We start from the raw sequence: 14,318 nt of genomic DNA, 5'->3' as shown, positions 1-14,318 counted from the left end.
ATTGGAATGTCATGGAGCATCCTCTTGCTGCAGGGGGAGGCCAGAGGCATCACACCCTGGCTCTGGCTCATTAGTTCTCCATGGCACTACAGATCTGTTGCTTGCAGTACATTTTCTAATGCTCTTGTCATTCTGGGTATAAAGGTCTTGAAGAAACTTCTCTTACAAGTGATTTTGCATCACCTGATAACTCTCACCATTAGAAGTTTCTCAAACTGAGATTTTGTTTGCATTGCAAAGCAGGGGGAGCTGCAGTCCCTACCCTAGAAAACTCTCAGTCTAATAATTTTAATTTGGAAGGTCCTATAAAATCCAGCTTGCACAGCCTCCTTCCAGCTCCTGCTATTCTAAATATCCCTGACTGGAAATCTTGCCCCCAGTTTCAGAAGCAACTAGTGAGGCTCAGGCATCTTTAACTCACACAGTGCCCCCCACCTGGGGTCTTCTGCTGCATCCTCACGTTGTCACTGTTGTCACACCCAGCGTGGCAGTGTCCTGCTTCCTCCATCAGTGCCTGATGAGCAGGGGTGGGCCCAAGCAATGCAAGTGTGTGCCTGCATTTGTGTGCCCTGATGTGGGTGATATTGATTGGTCCATTAGTGTAAATGTCTTGGCTGTTGTGTGTTGCTTTCCTTGCTTATTAATCAAAATCATGCAAAATGAGAGAAAAGCAATTTTTTTTTAGGAAAAAAATGAAATACCATCCACAGTGACTGATTACAGCCTGCTGGAATGTGATGGGGCTGTCTGCCACCCACCAGGCATGAGGATCCCCACAATAACTGGGGAAAAAAATTTAAATGCTTTATTTTGACAATTTTGGTCAGTATTTGGATGTTGTGTTCAAGCAATGTTTTGATGGAAGATTTGCCTAAATCTATTTGTTTGGTTAAAAAAAAAAAGCATCCCAGTATTTTGTTTCTATCTGACATATTTCAGTCAATTGCAAATGGTTTTTTTGGATGTGTGGGTTTTTGTTTTGCTTGGAATACAAATGAAAGGAAACAACTTTAATTTGTGGGCACCTTGAAGTTATTTTTGCTACTGCCATTTAGAGAGACCTCTCCGTAGCCAGCAGTAGATGCAAAACATAAACAAAACATCTGGGATGTGAATATTCCCAGTGAACCAATTCACAGGTTGGAAATGGAGCTGGTGCTTAAGTGCCTTGGTGCATTGAGGCTTCAGCAGTAACAAATAGTACTAAGGAGTAAAAATGATCAATTAAAGATCTCCTAATGAATCAAAGTATCAGCCACTCTAGGTTGAGAAGGGCAGAAGCTGAAAGGCAGATTGGAGAAAGTGTGAAATCTCCCTGTTCAGTGTTTCTGATGGCGTGGTAGCCACAGCTCTGTGCTGCTTGTATTTCTTGGTAAAACTGAATAGAAGGGAAGTATGTGAGACACTGCTGCTGATCCTGTTTGTTTCTGTTTTACAAATAGTGGGGAGAATCTTGATATTTATTTCTTTCCCATACACAGAATTTAAAAAGAAAATAAAAAAACCAAACAAAAAATGGATGACTGGAAAAATTACTCTCTTTTAAATTGATTGTTGTTACCTCAAACCTTGGGAATATTCATTTGTTTTGTGATACAGTTGATGGATTCTGCTATGCAGCCTGGCAGTGTGTGAGAACATAATGCATGTAGTAAAGGTGACTAACCCCTGAGAACATCCCCACCGATGCCAAGTGGCCCATATGCTCTCATAAACACTTTTTATTCTTTTTTTTTTCCATACTGATCATAAGAGCCCATTTTGGGTAGAAGATCACATTAGGCTCATTCATTGCCTGCTGTGCTGGTCTGTGCATCTGCAGTGCAGCATCTCTGCACTGAGCTTTGGACTCATCCCTGCGTGTTTTCTGATACTCCCAATCGTCTGTCACGGGTATACACAGATCTTCTCCTGTGTGTGTCCTGGAGCATTCTGCACCAGAGATAAAAATTATGCTTAAAGGTGGCGAAACTTCTGGGGAATATGGTTGTTGATAGCTGATGTTAGGTTTTTTATATATATATATATTGTCAAGAGAAATTCCTGCAAATTGATACTTGTAGCAAAACTATCATTCCTTGTAGCAGAAGAGAAGAAAACTGACTGGCAGATGAACTGGCTCTGAATAAATTTAAAATCAAATGAGAACAACAGGTGTGAGACAGTAGTGAAATTTTACAGTATCCCTGCAAACTTTAATCGACACTTTTATTTTTCTTGAAGGTCTGTCCAAAAGTGAAATTTCAGGCCTAGGGCTACTGAAGACCGTCTTTAAAGTTGCTTTGTGATTTTGGGCAATACATCATACGAGCAGTGATGTTCAGATGATACATTGCACTAATACATCACAGGAGCACTTTTGCTCTTATGATATATTAGTATAATACACTATCAGAACACTATCACTGATATATTACTCAAAAACACAGTTTCTGACCCTCAAGATTCACCCTCATCTCTAGTCTGAATACACTGAAAGCTGTGGATAATGATAAGAATAAGAAATAACATATTCGGTTTCTCTAGGGTAAAGCTGAGAAAAAAAATAGTGTGGTATTTGGAATATTTCATTAACTGAAACATCCTTGTGTTTTCATTTTATTCACTGAGCAAATGGTATTATGGATAGAAGCTAACACAATATAGGTGTGTTTGAATTTTCTTACAAATAGCCTAAGAAAACCTTCTTTTATATTTCATATTTCATTATAGACTTAAGCCATGTTTTGAGAATGTTTCCATGAGGTGCAGGAGTTTCAGCTGATTTCTACCTCATAAAATTGAATCAGATGCAAGCTATCTAAATTCTATGCAAACCATTTGGTGCTGTTTGTGATGCAGTAATTTATTTTTTTAAAGGATTTAGGCACCATCTAAAAAGATCTGAAGATACATAAATGTGATCTATCACTCAGATTATTTGCAGCCTCTCCTCACTGAGGTGTTGGGTTTTTTTCCCTGAAGAATTATTCTCAGTTGTTTTCCTTTACTCAAGAGAGAAAGACAAAGGGAAAAAGTAAAAAGAATGCATTGCAATGTTGTTAGTAGTTGAATTTACTGCAGAAAAGTATTTTTCCTGGTAGAGTTTGCATCTTGAGGACGTCTTTTTGGTATGAACAGAGTGTCAGGAAAAGAAAAAAAAAGGTAATAGTAATAACACCACACTAAGGTGCCAAGTCATATATTTGTGTTCTTGCCCATAATTTTCTTTGTATTCCCCAGATCTCATCAGCACTTTTGACTAAAACACATCACCATTCACCTCCTCTCCAGGAGGCAGCTCAGCCCTGCTACCCCGTGGGCCATGGCCCAGTGCCAGGGGAGGGACACACTTCAGGCTCTGCCAAACTGGGCTCATATCCTGGTGCCTCACAGCTTTTGGGCCACCTGGCACTCTGTCCCTGCAGCTGTGTCCCCAGCATGAGTCTTGTGCCCCACAGGTTTGAGTATTTGGACTACAGCCTCTGGGGAGGAAAGGAAATATTTTAATGGGGTTTTTTAAAGTCTCTTTTACCTTGTGAGAAGCACTGTCCTCTCTGCCAGCTCTTCTGCCCACATGCTGTCCGTGGTGTGGCAGCAGCTGCCCTGTCCCCAGACAGGGAGCCCTGAGCCCAGGCTGCCCACACGAGCTCTCCATCTCCAGCACCTTCTTATTCCCATTTATTCCAAAGCCACAATGCTCAGCTCCAAGGGACATTGTTATTTCAAAGCTGTGGCTAAATATGTCTCTGACTGACAACTATGAATAATTCCACAGAGCCCCTAAACTTCCAGGCATTTCACTCTGAAGCTCATATAATTCACCAGGGCTGCTCTCTCATGTTTTTCATCTTTTATATTCTCCAAAGAGTTGAGATACAGTTATGGAACAGGTTAATGTATTTTCCTCTGAATATAATGCTGTGGGAGCCTGTGCATGGTTACTTGTGTGTGTTGAGAATAATGCTGACAGTTCAGAAAAGAAAGTCATGAACTCGATAATCATTATTTTGTTTCACATTTTCAGCATGTTCATGTCCACGTGCTGCCAAGGAGGGCTGGAGACTTCAGCAGGAATGATGATGTCTACGAGGAGGTAAGAGTTACACTCCTTTCTTCAGAGTTGGTTTTGCTGTTAGTAAATTGCTTTAATGGCCCAGGCCCTCCCATGGGTGGAGGGATGGGATCTCTGCATTTTTATTTCTTGCAAAGATCCTGTTACCGCACCAAGATCTATACTGAGATTTCCTTGTGAGCTCCCTCTCTGAGGGAGGACACAGTTGACACCTTTGGTACTTCAGTCTGTCACTGCATACAGGGTGCATCTCTACAAATAATTGTGGTCTCTTATTTTGAGGGCACAGGGAAAAAGGGTGACCACATGGTCAGCCTGGCATGCAGGGAGGGTGTCCTCTGCCAGCTGCTCGCCTGGGGTGCCAAACCTTCCCCTTCCAAGCAGAGAAAAAACAGGCAGCTTGTTACAGCTCAATCACAAATTGCCTTCTGGCCTGATTTTTGTAGGGCTCTGCTCAGCTCTGGACAAATCACATTGTAGCCCCAAAGATGGAAATTAAAGAGCAACTCTGCATATAGATGGAATATCAGCATGTGTGCAGATTGTGCAGCAGAGCTCGGCTCATGAGCTGTTCCAGTGTGACTGAATCACTGGCTTTTGTTTAAATGAACAATTGTACTGGCATTAACAAAAAGTTTTCCCCAGTTTGACAGCTGTCATAATGATTCCATGAAAAAATCTCACTATTGTTACATTTACGGCTTGTTCTTCGTGGGTTTGGTGGGATCCTCTATCTGAAATATGACATCTCCTTCTCTTTCTGAATGTAATTAATATAAACTTGTTCATTGCTACTGCAATACCATCTGCTTGAAAGAGACGTCGTGACATTTTCTGCTTTTGTATTTTTTCCTTTGTGATATCTACATGACGACAAGTCTCCACTCACAAAAAAAATGGTGGAGTGTTTTAAAGTTTCTCAATTACTTAAATATGCAAAAATGGAGGAAAAAAGCATATTACTGACAAGTTATATGAAGTGTAGTGCCTGAAAATTCCACTAGTAAGGGTAAAACTTAATGAGACTGCTGAGCAAGGAGATCCAATGGAAGTAAATGATGGCAATCTTTGCTGGTGTGGTGGTTGAAAGCAGTTGAATGAGGCAAAAGTTAATAGGGTTAAAGGCTTGACAGGCACTGGAAGAGGCTGTTCAGGGATGTGGTGGAGTCACCATCCCTGGAGGTATTTAAAAGATGTGTAGATGGGGCCCTCAGGAACGTGGGTTACTGATGGGTTTGGCAGTGCTGGGTTGATGGCTGGATTCAGAGACCTGACAGGTGTTTTCCACCTACAAGATTGTATGGTTCTATGATCTGTTCCTTTTCACATGTGTTAAGGGGTTTCAGATGCTGCATCAATCCATCAAATCTCTTTCCATTTCTGTCATATTTAGAATTCCATTTGCTTCTTTTTAAACACAATTATTTCTCCCTTGTTATAGCTAAACAGAAATAGGCAAAACTCTAATGAACTAGACTATGTATTTAGTGTTGTTAGATGCAAAAGGGTGGCAAATTGGGGAAGAATTTCTTTTTTATTTTGTCATTTCCAATTACAGCAATTGTAGGTGTTGCTTTTAGCAAACAGGAACCATAAATATTTAGACATAGATGTGATAATGTATCTTTTAGCAGAAGAATGTATAGCCTCAGAGTCTAACTAGCTATTCTTGAACACCACAAAGCTAGCATGCTTTTGTACAGACTGTAGCTGAAGAAAGATTTAATTTTTTTTAGGGTGCCAGGGAAACAAAAACACATTTCCTGCTATAAAAAGTTTGGTGCTGAGTTCTATCACTGTCTGGATTGAGGATGGAGGGACTTAAGCAATTTGCTATCACAGGAGAATAAAGCTATTTTGAAAAATGAAAAAGGGGCAAATTATTGAAAATATAGCTGACTTTGGAAATAATTTGGAGCTTATGTCAGTACAGCAAAAACATTTTGATATAATGCATCTCTGTGTGATGTCAGCAAGTCATAGCCTTTTGACAAGAAGATACTTTAAAAGATTTAGGAAGATATGTAGATCATGGTGGGGCAACAGGCTGGAAATCAACAAGGGATAAAGTACCATTAGGTGAGATGTGGGTACTGGAGAGAGCTTTAAATCTATTTTTCATGAAATTTCTATTTTAAAAATCCAAAACCAGTTCGTAAACTACTTCATTTCCATGTGTTTGAGTGATAGATGGAGTTGTAGGCAAAGATAGATGGACTTTAGGCAACAAAGACCACCTTCCAAGATCATCCCAACAGCCTTTTCCTTGTAAAATGTGACATGGAGGCTGATCAGCCTCCCTCAAACAGTCTGGGCAATTGTAAAGCACATCGAGGATAAATTGTGCATATTGCAGTGCCTGGTTTAGCTACCATAGCTAAAGGTTTAACAGCAATTGGGAGCAATTTTCACAGGCTCCGGGTCTCAGCTCTGGCTCAACATGTCTTTTGCAAACCCCTTTCTATCTGTAAGTGCCTTTGAGCTCTCCAAGCTCTGCAGTTGTCATCTGTATATGCTCACAAGATTGCTGATAAATCCCACTGCTCTTAGTCTGACAGTGAAAGGAATGCCCAGATGCTGAGACATCACTCCTCTTAGGAGCCTTCTAGAATTGAGACAGCCAGAAAGAAATTGCAGTCTCTCACTATGTGCTTAATTTCTCTCATTTTGGAGATTTGGAGTGACCACTCATCCGATGGAAAAGGCAGAAGAAAGCACATCAGGTTGTTCCCTGCTTAGTCTGTTTACTGGGCTCTGAGGTCTTCAGGCTTTTGGCTCTGAAGGTCTGACACAGCCCTGTCTAAAGCAGTTTTTAAGTGTAAAGAGTATAATTAAAGGTAAGGTGTTTCTTAGCACTTGTATTTTAATCAGGTATCTGAAGGACACAAATGTCTGCTGATTTCTGGACATATTTTTAGAACTGTGGCAGTGGAAAATTAATTGTAGAAGGAATAAAACAGGGTCTGACACTTATTTCACAGCACCTTCTCTAAGGCACTCCTTGGTAGAATGTGTCACTTAATATTTTAGGGTTTTTTTTCCTTAGTGCATATGAAAGAAGTCACTGTGTGGTTTGTCCAAGATACAAAGAGAATCACTAATAGTAAAAAAAAATCTTCATTTAATATTTTAGATGTATTTCCTCTGCATCTTTGCAGGGCTATTTCTTGGAAGGATATTTCCTGGGAAGTGTTAGTTATCCACTCTCTGGGCTCACTGTAGTGGAAAGCTAAAGCTATAGTTTATCAGTTCTTACATTTCTCTGCAATTATTTGAAGCCTAATCCTGCAAGTGTGCACATGCCAAAGTTAAATTGGTCTTACAGGATTTTTTATAGGATAAGGCCCTTCATCTTTTACTATTGCTAGATTACTTTTCTCATCTTCATCTTGAATAGTTCCTATTCATTGATTCTTTATTTCTTGGACAGCAGAACAATAGCAGCTGAATATTAGGAAAACCTTCAGTTAGAATAACTCTTTATACCTCTGTATTTTCTGTTTGGTTTGAAAGAGATTATATTTTACATTTATTAATCAAGGAACTTAAAAGCCTCTTATGAAGTAGTTGCTTGCTTTGAAGTAGATGAGTTCTTTGCTATTATAAGGGCATGTCACAGTGACTGATAAGAATTTGGTATGAAAGGACATTTTTATTGTAGAACAGCCCCCAAGTGTTGTTGCAGTCAGCACAAGTACTGCAGTTGATGGAGATCATCGTGTCCAAGACATTCAAGAACATTATCCTGAAAAGCCTTGGCACTTCCAGGCATCTGTGGGCAGCCCTCATTCAGTGGGTGTTTGAAAAGTCCATAGCACAGCCTGTCCCTGGTCTCCACTGAGTGGTTAGCCATTACTGCAATATAAATAACATTCATCATCCTTTAGGCTGGCAGGTAATAGCTGCACTGGGCCAGAGACGATGGGGCTCTCTCAGAAAGGAAGACTCAATCAAAACTCTGCACTCCTGTTATGAGTGCTGACCTCAATAAGTTAATTTTGAGGCTGACAGACTGGCAAGGGCAGCCTGGCCTCTCAGTGAAACCCTGAGCATCCCTGGCATGTTGAGGTGAGTTTTGTGGGGCACACCCTTGTTCCTCCCCAGATTCTGTGTTTTCACTTGGTGCCTGCAGCCTCCTGTAACAGATGCAGCTGGCACAGCAATGCACACCCAGGGCTGTGCAGGGCAAAGAGTGCCCAGCCCTTCACCAGCCTTGCTCACATGCCCTCCTCGTTTCACTGCCTGTCTGCAGTTCCCAGCCTAGACTGGAAAACACTGCAAAAGAGGAAAGTGTGAAAAAGAGAGGTTAACCCAAACCCCTGTGTCTCCATCCTCCTCTGCCTGCCAGACCTGCGTCATGGATCTCTTCTAATGAACCTGAGTGAAACTTCCTACTGTGAGTTCTTCAGTAATTTATGAAATTTTGTAAAAAGCCAGCAAAAGAATTTGCTTCATGCTATCCTCCTTCCCCTCTGGCATTCAGGCAAGCAGTGAGAGACTCACTTAGGAAAAGATACTTTGACTTAGTGATCTCATTCAGCATGTTATGCTAAATAATTTTAGCAAGAATACCTATTAGTAATCATTTCCAGTTCCAGGAAGGATGAAGGAGGCATTTTGGCATATGAGTCAAGAACCTGCTGGGCTGTTTCTTCAGGCTGGCAACACAGGAGAGCTGTGGTGATTTCAGAAGTTTAGTCAAACAAGCCTGAAGTTTAATTCTCCCTGAATGGCTTTGACTGTGACATGCCATCACTCCGAGCTGCAGACAGCATCCTGCCTGCTGCTGGGCACTGAGCCTGGCACAGGGCTGGAAACCTGCACAGCTGCACTGAGCTGCTTAAAGGGCTTAAAGGTAAGGCATGAAGTAAAAAGATAAATAAGCCCTCATCCAGGTCCTGCGAGACAAAATGGAAAGATGCCCAACAGCTCCTGTGAGCATCAGATTGAACTATTCATGAAAATTAATGGCATGCAGAGCTAATAGGCTGTTCCTTGGCCTCAGAATGATATTGTACCTTCTGGGAACATATTGTAGCCTGCTGGGAGATCAGTCTGCTGTGTCTGAACTCCCTTGGGGCCAGACTCTGCTCTCTCTGCACCCTGCATGGTTAAACCCATAGAAAAAGACAGAAGCAGCACAGAATCTTAGTTTTGTGGGGTGTTTTTTAAAGCTCTGGTTTTCCCAGGTACAAGTTTATTTCCTAATCTCCTGATGCAGCAGCAAATAAATTCTTCCCAGTGGGCTTCAGGTTTTACCCCAGTCTTGCCAATGCTGCTTTTTCTGACTGCAAGCATCAGAGGAGGTTCTCCTAGCCAAGGAGGATGAGCCTTTCCTAATTGATTCCTGAGTCTTGTGATATTTTAGTGACTCCAGCAGGGCAGGGCAGAGGAACTGTGTGTGAATATTCCCAGCTGGGAGTATTGCAATAGAACCTAGAACTGTGCCAATAATTATGGTTTTGATCTTGTAGATGGATGGACAAAAAATCATTTTTAGTTAACCTGAAACAGTGGTTTTTCCCATCAAGTGAATTTCTTTTTTGATTTAAACAGGATTATTTATTTTCTGGATCACAACATTTTGTCTGATTAGGATTGTAAATCCTCTGGATAATGCTGGAATGCCCTGCAAGCTTATTCCATGTCCTCAACCTACATGAGGCAAAACTGACAAATTTGTCAGTAAGGCCCAGTATCAGTCCTGGGAGACATCATAGGGACACTTTTATCTCCGTAGATGAAAACCCCACTGTTTGTGGTATTTTCTGCCCTTTCCAGCCCTGTGAGGTAGTTCTTAATTTGACTCCTGAAATCTCTGAGACCTTCTCTTACACTGTCTGTGTCACTGCACTTACTTTAAGATAACAGGATATCATAATGTGGTCTGATTAAGAGCCATTTCATTCATTGTGATATCTAACATAGGATCTAGAGAAATGGAAACAGCTCAGCTATAGGAAGGAATTAGAAGTGGTTAAAGGTTTGCCATTAAGGCAGCCATCCCTCATGATCACACATCTGCCCTTTACACCTAGGTTTTGTCTGGAAGGCAATGTGCATTTGGCCTTTTACATACCATGGATCAACCTCATTGTCCTCTACTCTGGTTGTCTCTCTGCATTCCATCACTGCTCTTGATGCTTCTTACCCTCTCCTTCCTCAGGGATTTCACAATCATTGTCCTTCCAGGTTAAAAACATTGGCTACCAGGATCCACTTACATTTCATCTATAATATAGTAGATGCAAATTTTTGTGACCATTGCAAAAGATCTCTTGGCTCCTTGTGTAGGATGTTTATTGTGTTTAGCTCAGTGGAATATTTGCTCTTCTGTGTCCTTGATGGTACTTCATTGGCAAGTGACTTTGTGACAAAAAACCACAGACCAAGGACAGCTTGCTGATAAGAAGATTAAAGTGAACATGGTCTCTGAGGCCTGATCATGCTGTCAGTGCTTAGACTTGCTCAGATGCTTCCTGTGTATTCCCAGCCCTGAGGTAAAACTGTCTTCAGATCTCTGCTTATCCTTTGAGGAATGTAGGTTGAACTCATTCTGGTGGGGAGAACATGCCCCATTGGTATCCTAGGTACTCATCTTTTTGGAATTGATGATATGAAATGCAAACAAACCTATCAGGGAGCTGCCATTTTCCAAAGAGAGATTTTTCTTTGCCAAATTAAAACGCTGCCTTAAGCTTCAAATGAAATTCTCCCCTGTTCCCTTTAAGGCTCAGGATATTGGAGCAGGTAGTTGGTAAGCACAAACCAAATCACGCCAAAATTCAGTGCAGACCTGGCAAGGGATTAAGGCCAGAAGAGAAGCTGATGATGAAATGAGGATAGAATGAGAATGGATTTTATCTTTTGTTGCAGTGGTTTTGCCAGGAAAGCAATGCAAAGTAACCACAGACCTGTTGCCATACTGGGGGCAAAGAAAGTGTTATTTCAGTTTGAGAAAGGAAATTTTAATAATACATTGCAGCAGAGTGAGAATTTAGTTTAACAGAGTGTTAGCATAATTGTGCACAATTTGGTTTTATTTAAATACATTAAGCACCATTGTTTCTTTTCCATGTTAAGGATTGACTTTGCTGCTAGGTTGCAGCAGTTTTCCTTAATTGCTTTAATCCTTGGCCTTAAGGAAATGAATACTTTAAATTCACACTTGTTAAGTACACTGCTAATGAAGAACAGGCTTTAGCAATATTTGGTGGGCCCAAACTATATGTTAATAAAAAAAAAAAAAAAGAGAGAGAAAGCAAAGAGAGAAAGAAAAAAAAAAGGGAGAAGCTAATCACCATGCATTCTGTTAATGCTTATTTTAATCATCTTGCCTGCCCTTGCTGGCAGACAGAGCCATTTGGCTGCAGAGGCAGGAGGCAGTGATCGCCTCAAATGGCACTGATGTTGAGAATTGGGCCCAGGAGGACAATCTGACTTGTCAGTTTATATAGACATAAAGCTTCATTGTTGTGCACAGACACAACTAGCTTTTTAAAAGCCTATTTCCCTCCTGATGATGTGAGAATCTGCTCCCCTCTCTCCTACTGTTCTCCAGCCCTCAGATTTATTATATTGTGTTTGTAGCCCTGCTCAGTGTTTCTGTGGTGCCATAGGGGCAGGTGGGGACCAGCAGTGCCACGAGCAGAGCCCAGTGACCAAATGCCCAGCTTTGAACAGGGACCTGTGGGGGCTGAGGGAGTAAAGAGCTGTGGCTGCACTCTGGGTGATGTCTCCTCAGAGAGTTTTAACATACTGATATAGATCTCGATGGAATATTCTCTGTGGAATTAAGTGTGTGTTTTAAAACATACAGGATGCTCAGAAGAGAGGAGCTAACAGCATTTCCTTGGGGGCCAGAAGTGAAACATCTCCAAAATTCAATTAATTACCAGAAACGTATGATCTGTTTTCAAAAACAGCTCATGCTGCTGTTTTGCACGTGTAGGAAACTTTTATCTCTCTGACAACTAAGAGTTGCAGCTAGCAAAGTGAGCTTACAACTTCTTCTGGCTGCCTGTGCCTCCCTGTGCTGCAGGGAGCCCCTGGAAGGGTTTCAAATAGCTCAGTGCAGCACTTTCCCCATTTCAGCTTTTGTGTCCTGCAAATTGGAGAAAGTGACAACTGGTGCCCACATCGAACAGTGGCATTTACTGCTCCAAGGAAAAGAAAGCTTCAAAATGCTGCTTGGCTGAGTTACAAGCCAATTATAGCTACCCAAGCACAGGTATTCCAAAAAAACAGGGACACCGAGGTAAGGCAGCCTTTTTCCCACTTTGCCCAGATAGCTGGAGCATTGTGTATGAGATTATAAAGAATCCCTTCCCGCATTTAATTGCAGAAATTTTTCATAGGTTTGTGGTAAACATACAAGCAAATCCAGCCGAAACATTTGTTTCTTTCTTTTGCTATGTAAATTACTTCAGTGTACTGGTGTTTTATTTCTAGGGATTGTAATCTCTGTGGAAGTGGGAAGGTATTGCAACAAACAGAGTTTTAATGGAAAGCCTGTTTTAGAATGTCTCTTTTCTTTGAACAATGACCTTTTTTTTTCCTTTTTTGTAAGGAAAAAATCTATTCTCATTCATTACATGAGGTCTTTGAAGGGGCAAATACACACAACTGGCAGGCCACAGACGGCAAGGGCTCTATGCAGGGTTCTCTTCAGCTGAGGCATGATTGGGAGCAGTAATTGAGATTAGCTCCCTAGGAGATGGGCCTCTGCTCTCTTCCTGGCTTTTTTCTCAGTAAAATAGTGGCATTTAATGCATTTATGAGTAGACTATAAGTGCTAATATACTTTCTTCCCAAACCCCTGCCATTTTCGTGGCAGGCTTACTGAAGAAATAACAATACATAAAGCTGCATAAACACTTAAGGTCTTCAGTGTCTGCTGCCATTGGCACTTTCAGATTTTCTATTTGAAGATGTGTTCATTTCACACTTTTACATCTGAAGAGCCTGTTTTTGAAGACCTCAGAGTATATTTTTTATGTATATAAATGAAGTTTCCTTCTGCCTCTCTGAGTACATTAAGTAACAGTACTTGCAGGTTTGATGCAGAGAGGTGAAGGGACCTTGTGAAATTCTGGAGTGAGTCAGGGCAAAGCTGAGTGCAGATACATCCCTGAATCCCTGAACAAGCAAAAGGTGGATTGATCATCCATCTGCAGCTACATGGAGTAATACCACATATAAAGCCCTTGCTTCCTTGTATGAACGTGTGGTCCTGGTAGATATTCCAGGATGTGCTCCCCAGTGTTCAGCAACATTGAAAACTCTGTATGAACATGTGGTCCTAAGACAGCTGGTAGATATTCCAGGATGTGCTCCCCAGTGTTCAGCAACATTGAAAACTGGAATGACTCTCAAGAACTTTGCTTCCATTTTTAGGTTTGGTGGTTTTTTATTTTTATCCCCCTGAAGAATAATACTACTGGCATTTAAAAATTTAGATTGTCACCTGGCAGTGCACTGGCTTCATTCAGCCAAGGCCTGTGAGCAGCAGCAATTGCTGCTCTCTGAAGGTGAACACCTCGGGTATTTTAACAAGAGGCGACGTGTTCACCCAGCTGTAGAAAAGGGGTCTATCTTCACTGGTATGGTGTCTCCTGGGACACCAGGAAGGAAATGCTTAGGGGAAAAATGAGAAGAATGAACATATGTAGGAAATGTCCCAGCTTTTTGTCTCCAGAAAGGCAGATTCAGGGAGTCCTTTGCCATAAGTGGATTCTCAGGTGGTTTTCTAAAAAAAAAGATAAGCAAAACAGCCACTGACTTTCAACAAGAGTCAGATGTCGGAATGCCTTAAAGACTTTGGAAAAGCCAGCCCTTTATCCTCTGTATCAGGTAGCAGTGGCAGTATTGACACTCAGCAGGATGTTATTGGCATGTGATTTTCTCTTTTCATTTTGCACAAGGGCATGAGGCAGAATTGCCCTCTGCTGCTGCGCGAGCAGAGTTGTGGATTGATGTATCAGCACTTCGTGTTTCTGGGCTGTTCTCAGGAACATGTGCAAAAGGGAAATAACAGCAGAACAAGGACACTTCCCGGGTTAGGTAATGTGCTCCACTGACATCCTTTACTTTACTTTTAAGAGTGATAAGCATAATGAACCTGAGAACAATCTGGTGTTTTTCCACCACTTTTAGCAACCTCTTGTCATTTTAAGCTGCTGATGTTTCTTCTCAGGTGCTACCTGGTGATCCTTTTAACGTGTTTATTACTGTTGCTTCTTCTCAAGAATAAATTTGCTGAGAG

The 14,318-nt window shown here is 41.4% G+C and overlaps 1 protein-coding gene across 2 annotated transcripts in view; it reads left to right on the top strand.

The window, feature by feature from the left end:
• FHIT (fragile histidine triad diadenosine triphosphatase) overlaps nt 1–14,318 on the top strand; it is a 521,997-nt gene that overhangs the window by 434,817 nt on the left and 72,862 nt on the right. For both annotated transcript variants that reach the window (XM_039695552.1, XM_039695551.1), the window contains one exon: nt 4,007–4,075. In XM_039695552.1, coding sequence (XP_039551486.1) covers nt 4,007–4,075 — 69 coding nt within the window. The remainder of the gene's footprint in view (nt 1–4,006; nt 4,076–14,318) is intronic.

The sequence above is a fragment of the Passer montanus genome, unplaced genomic scaffold (genome assembly GCF_014805655.1).
Source record: "Passer montanus isolate IOZ18808 unplaced genomic scaffold, ASM1480565v1 scaffold9, whole genome shotgun sequence".
Classification (NCBI taxonomy): Eukaryota; Metazoa; Chordata; class Aves; order Passeriformes; family Passeridae; genus Passer; species Passer montanus.
Note: the sequence above shows the minus strand (reverse complement) of the source record. Positions and strands in the feature narration are given on the sequence as shown.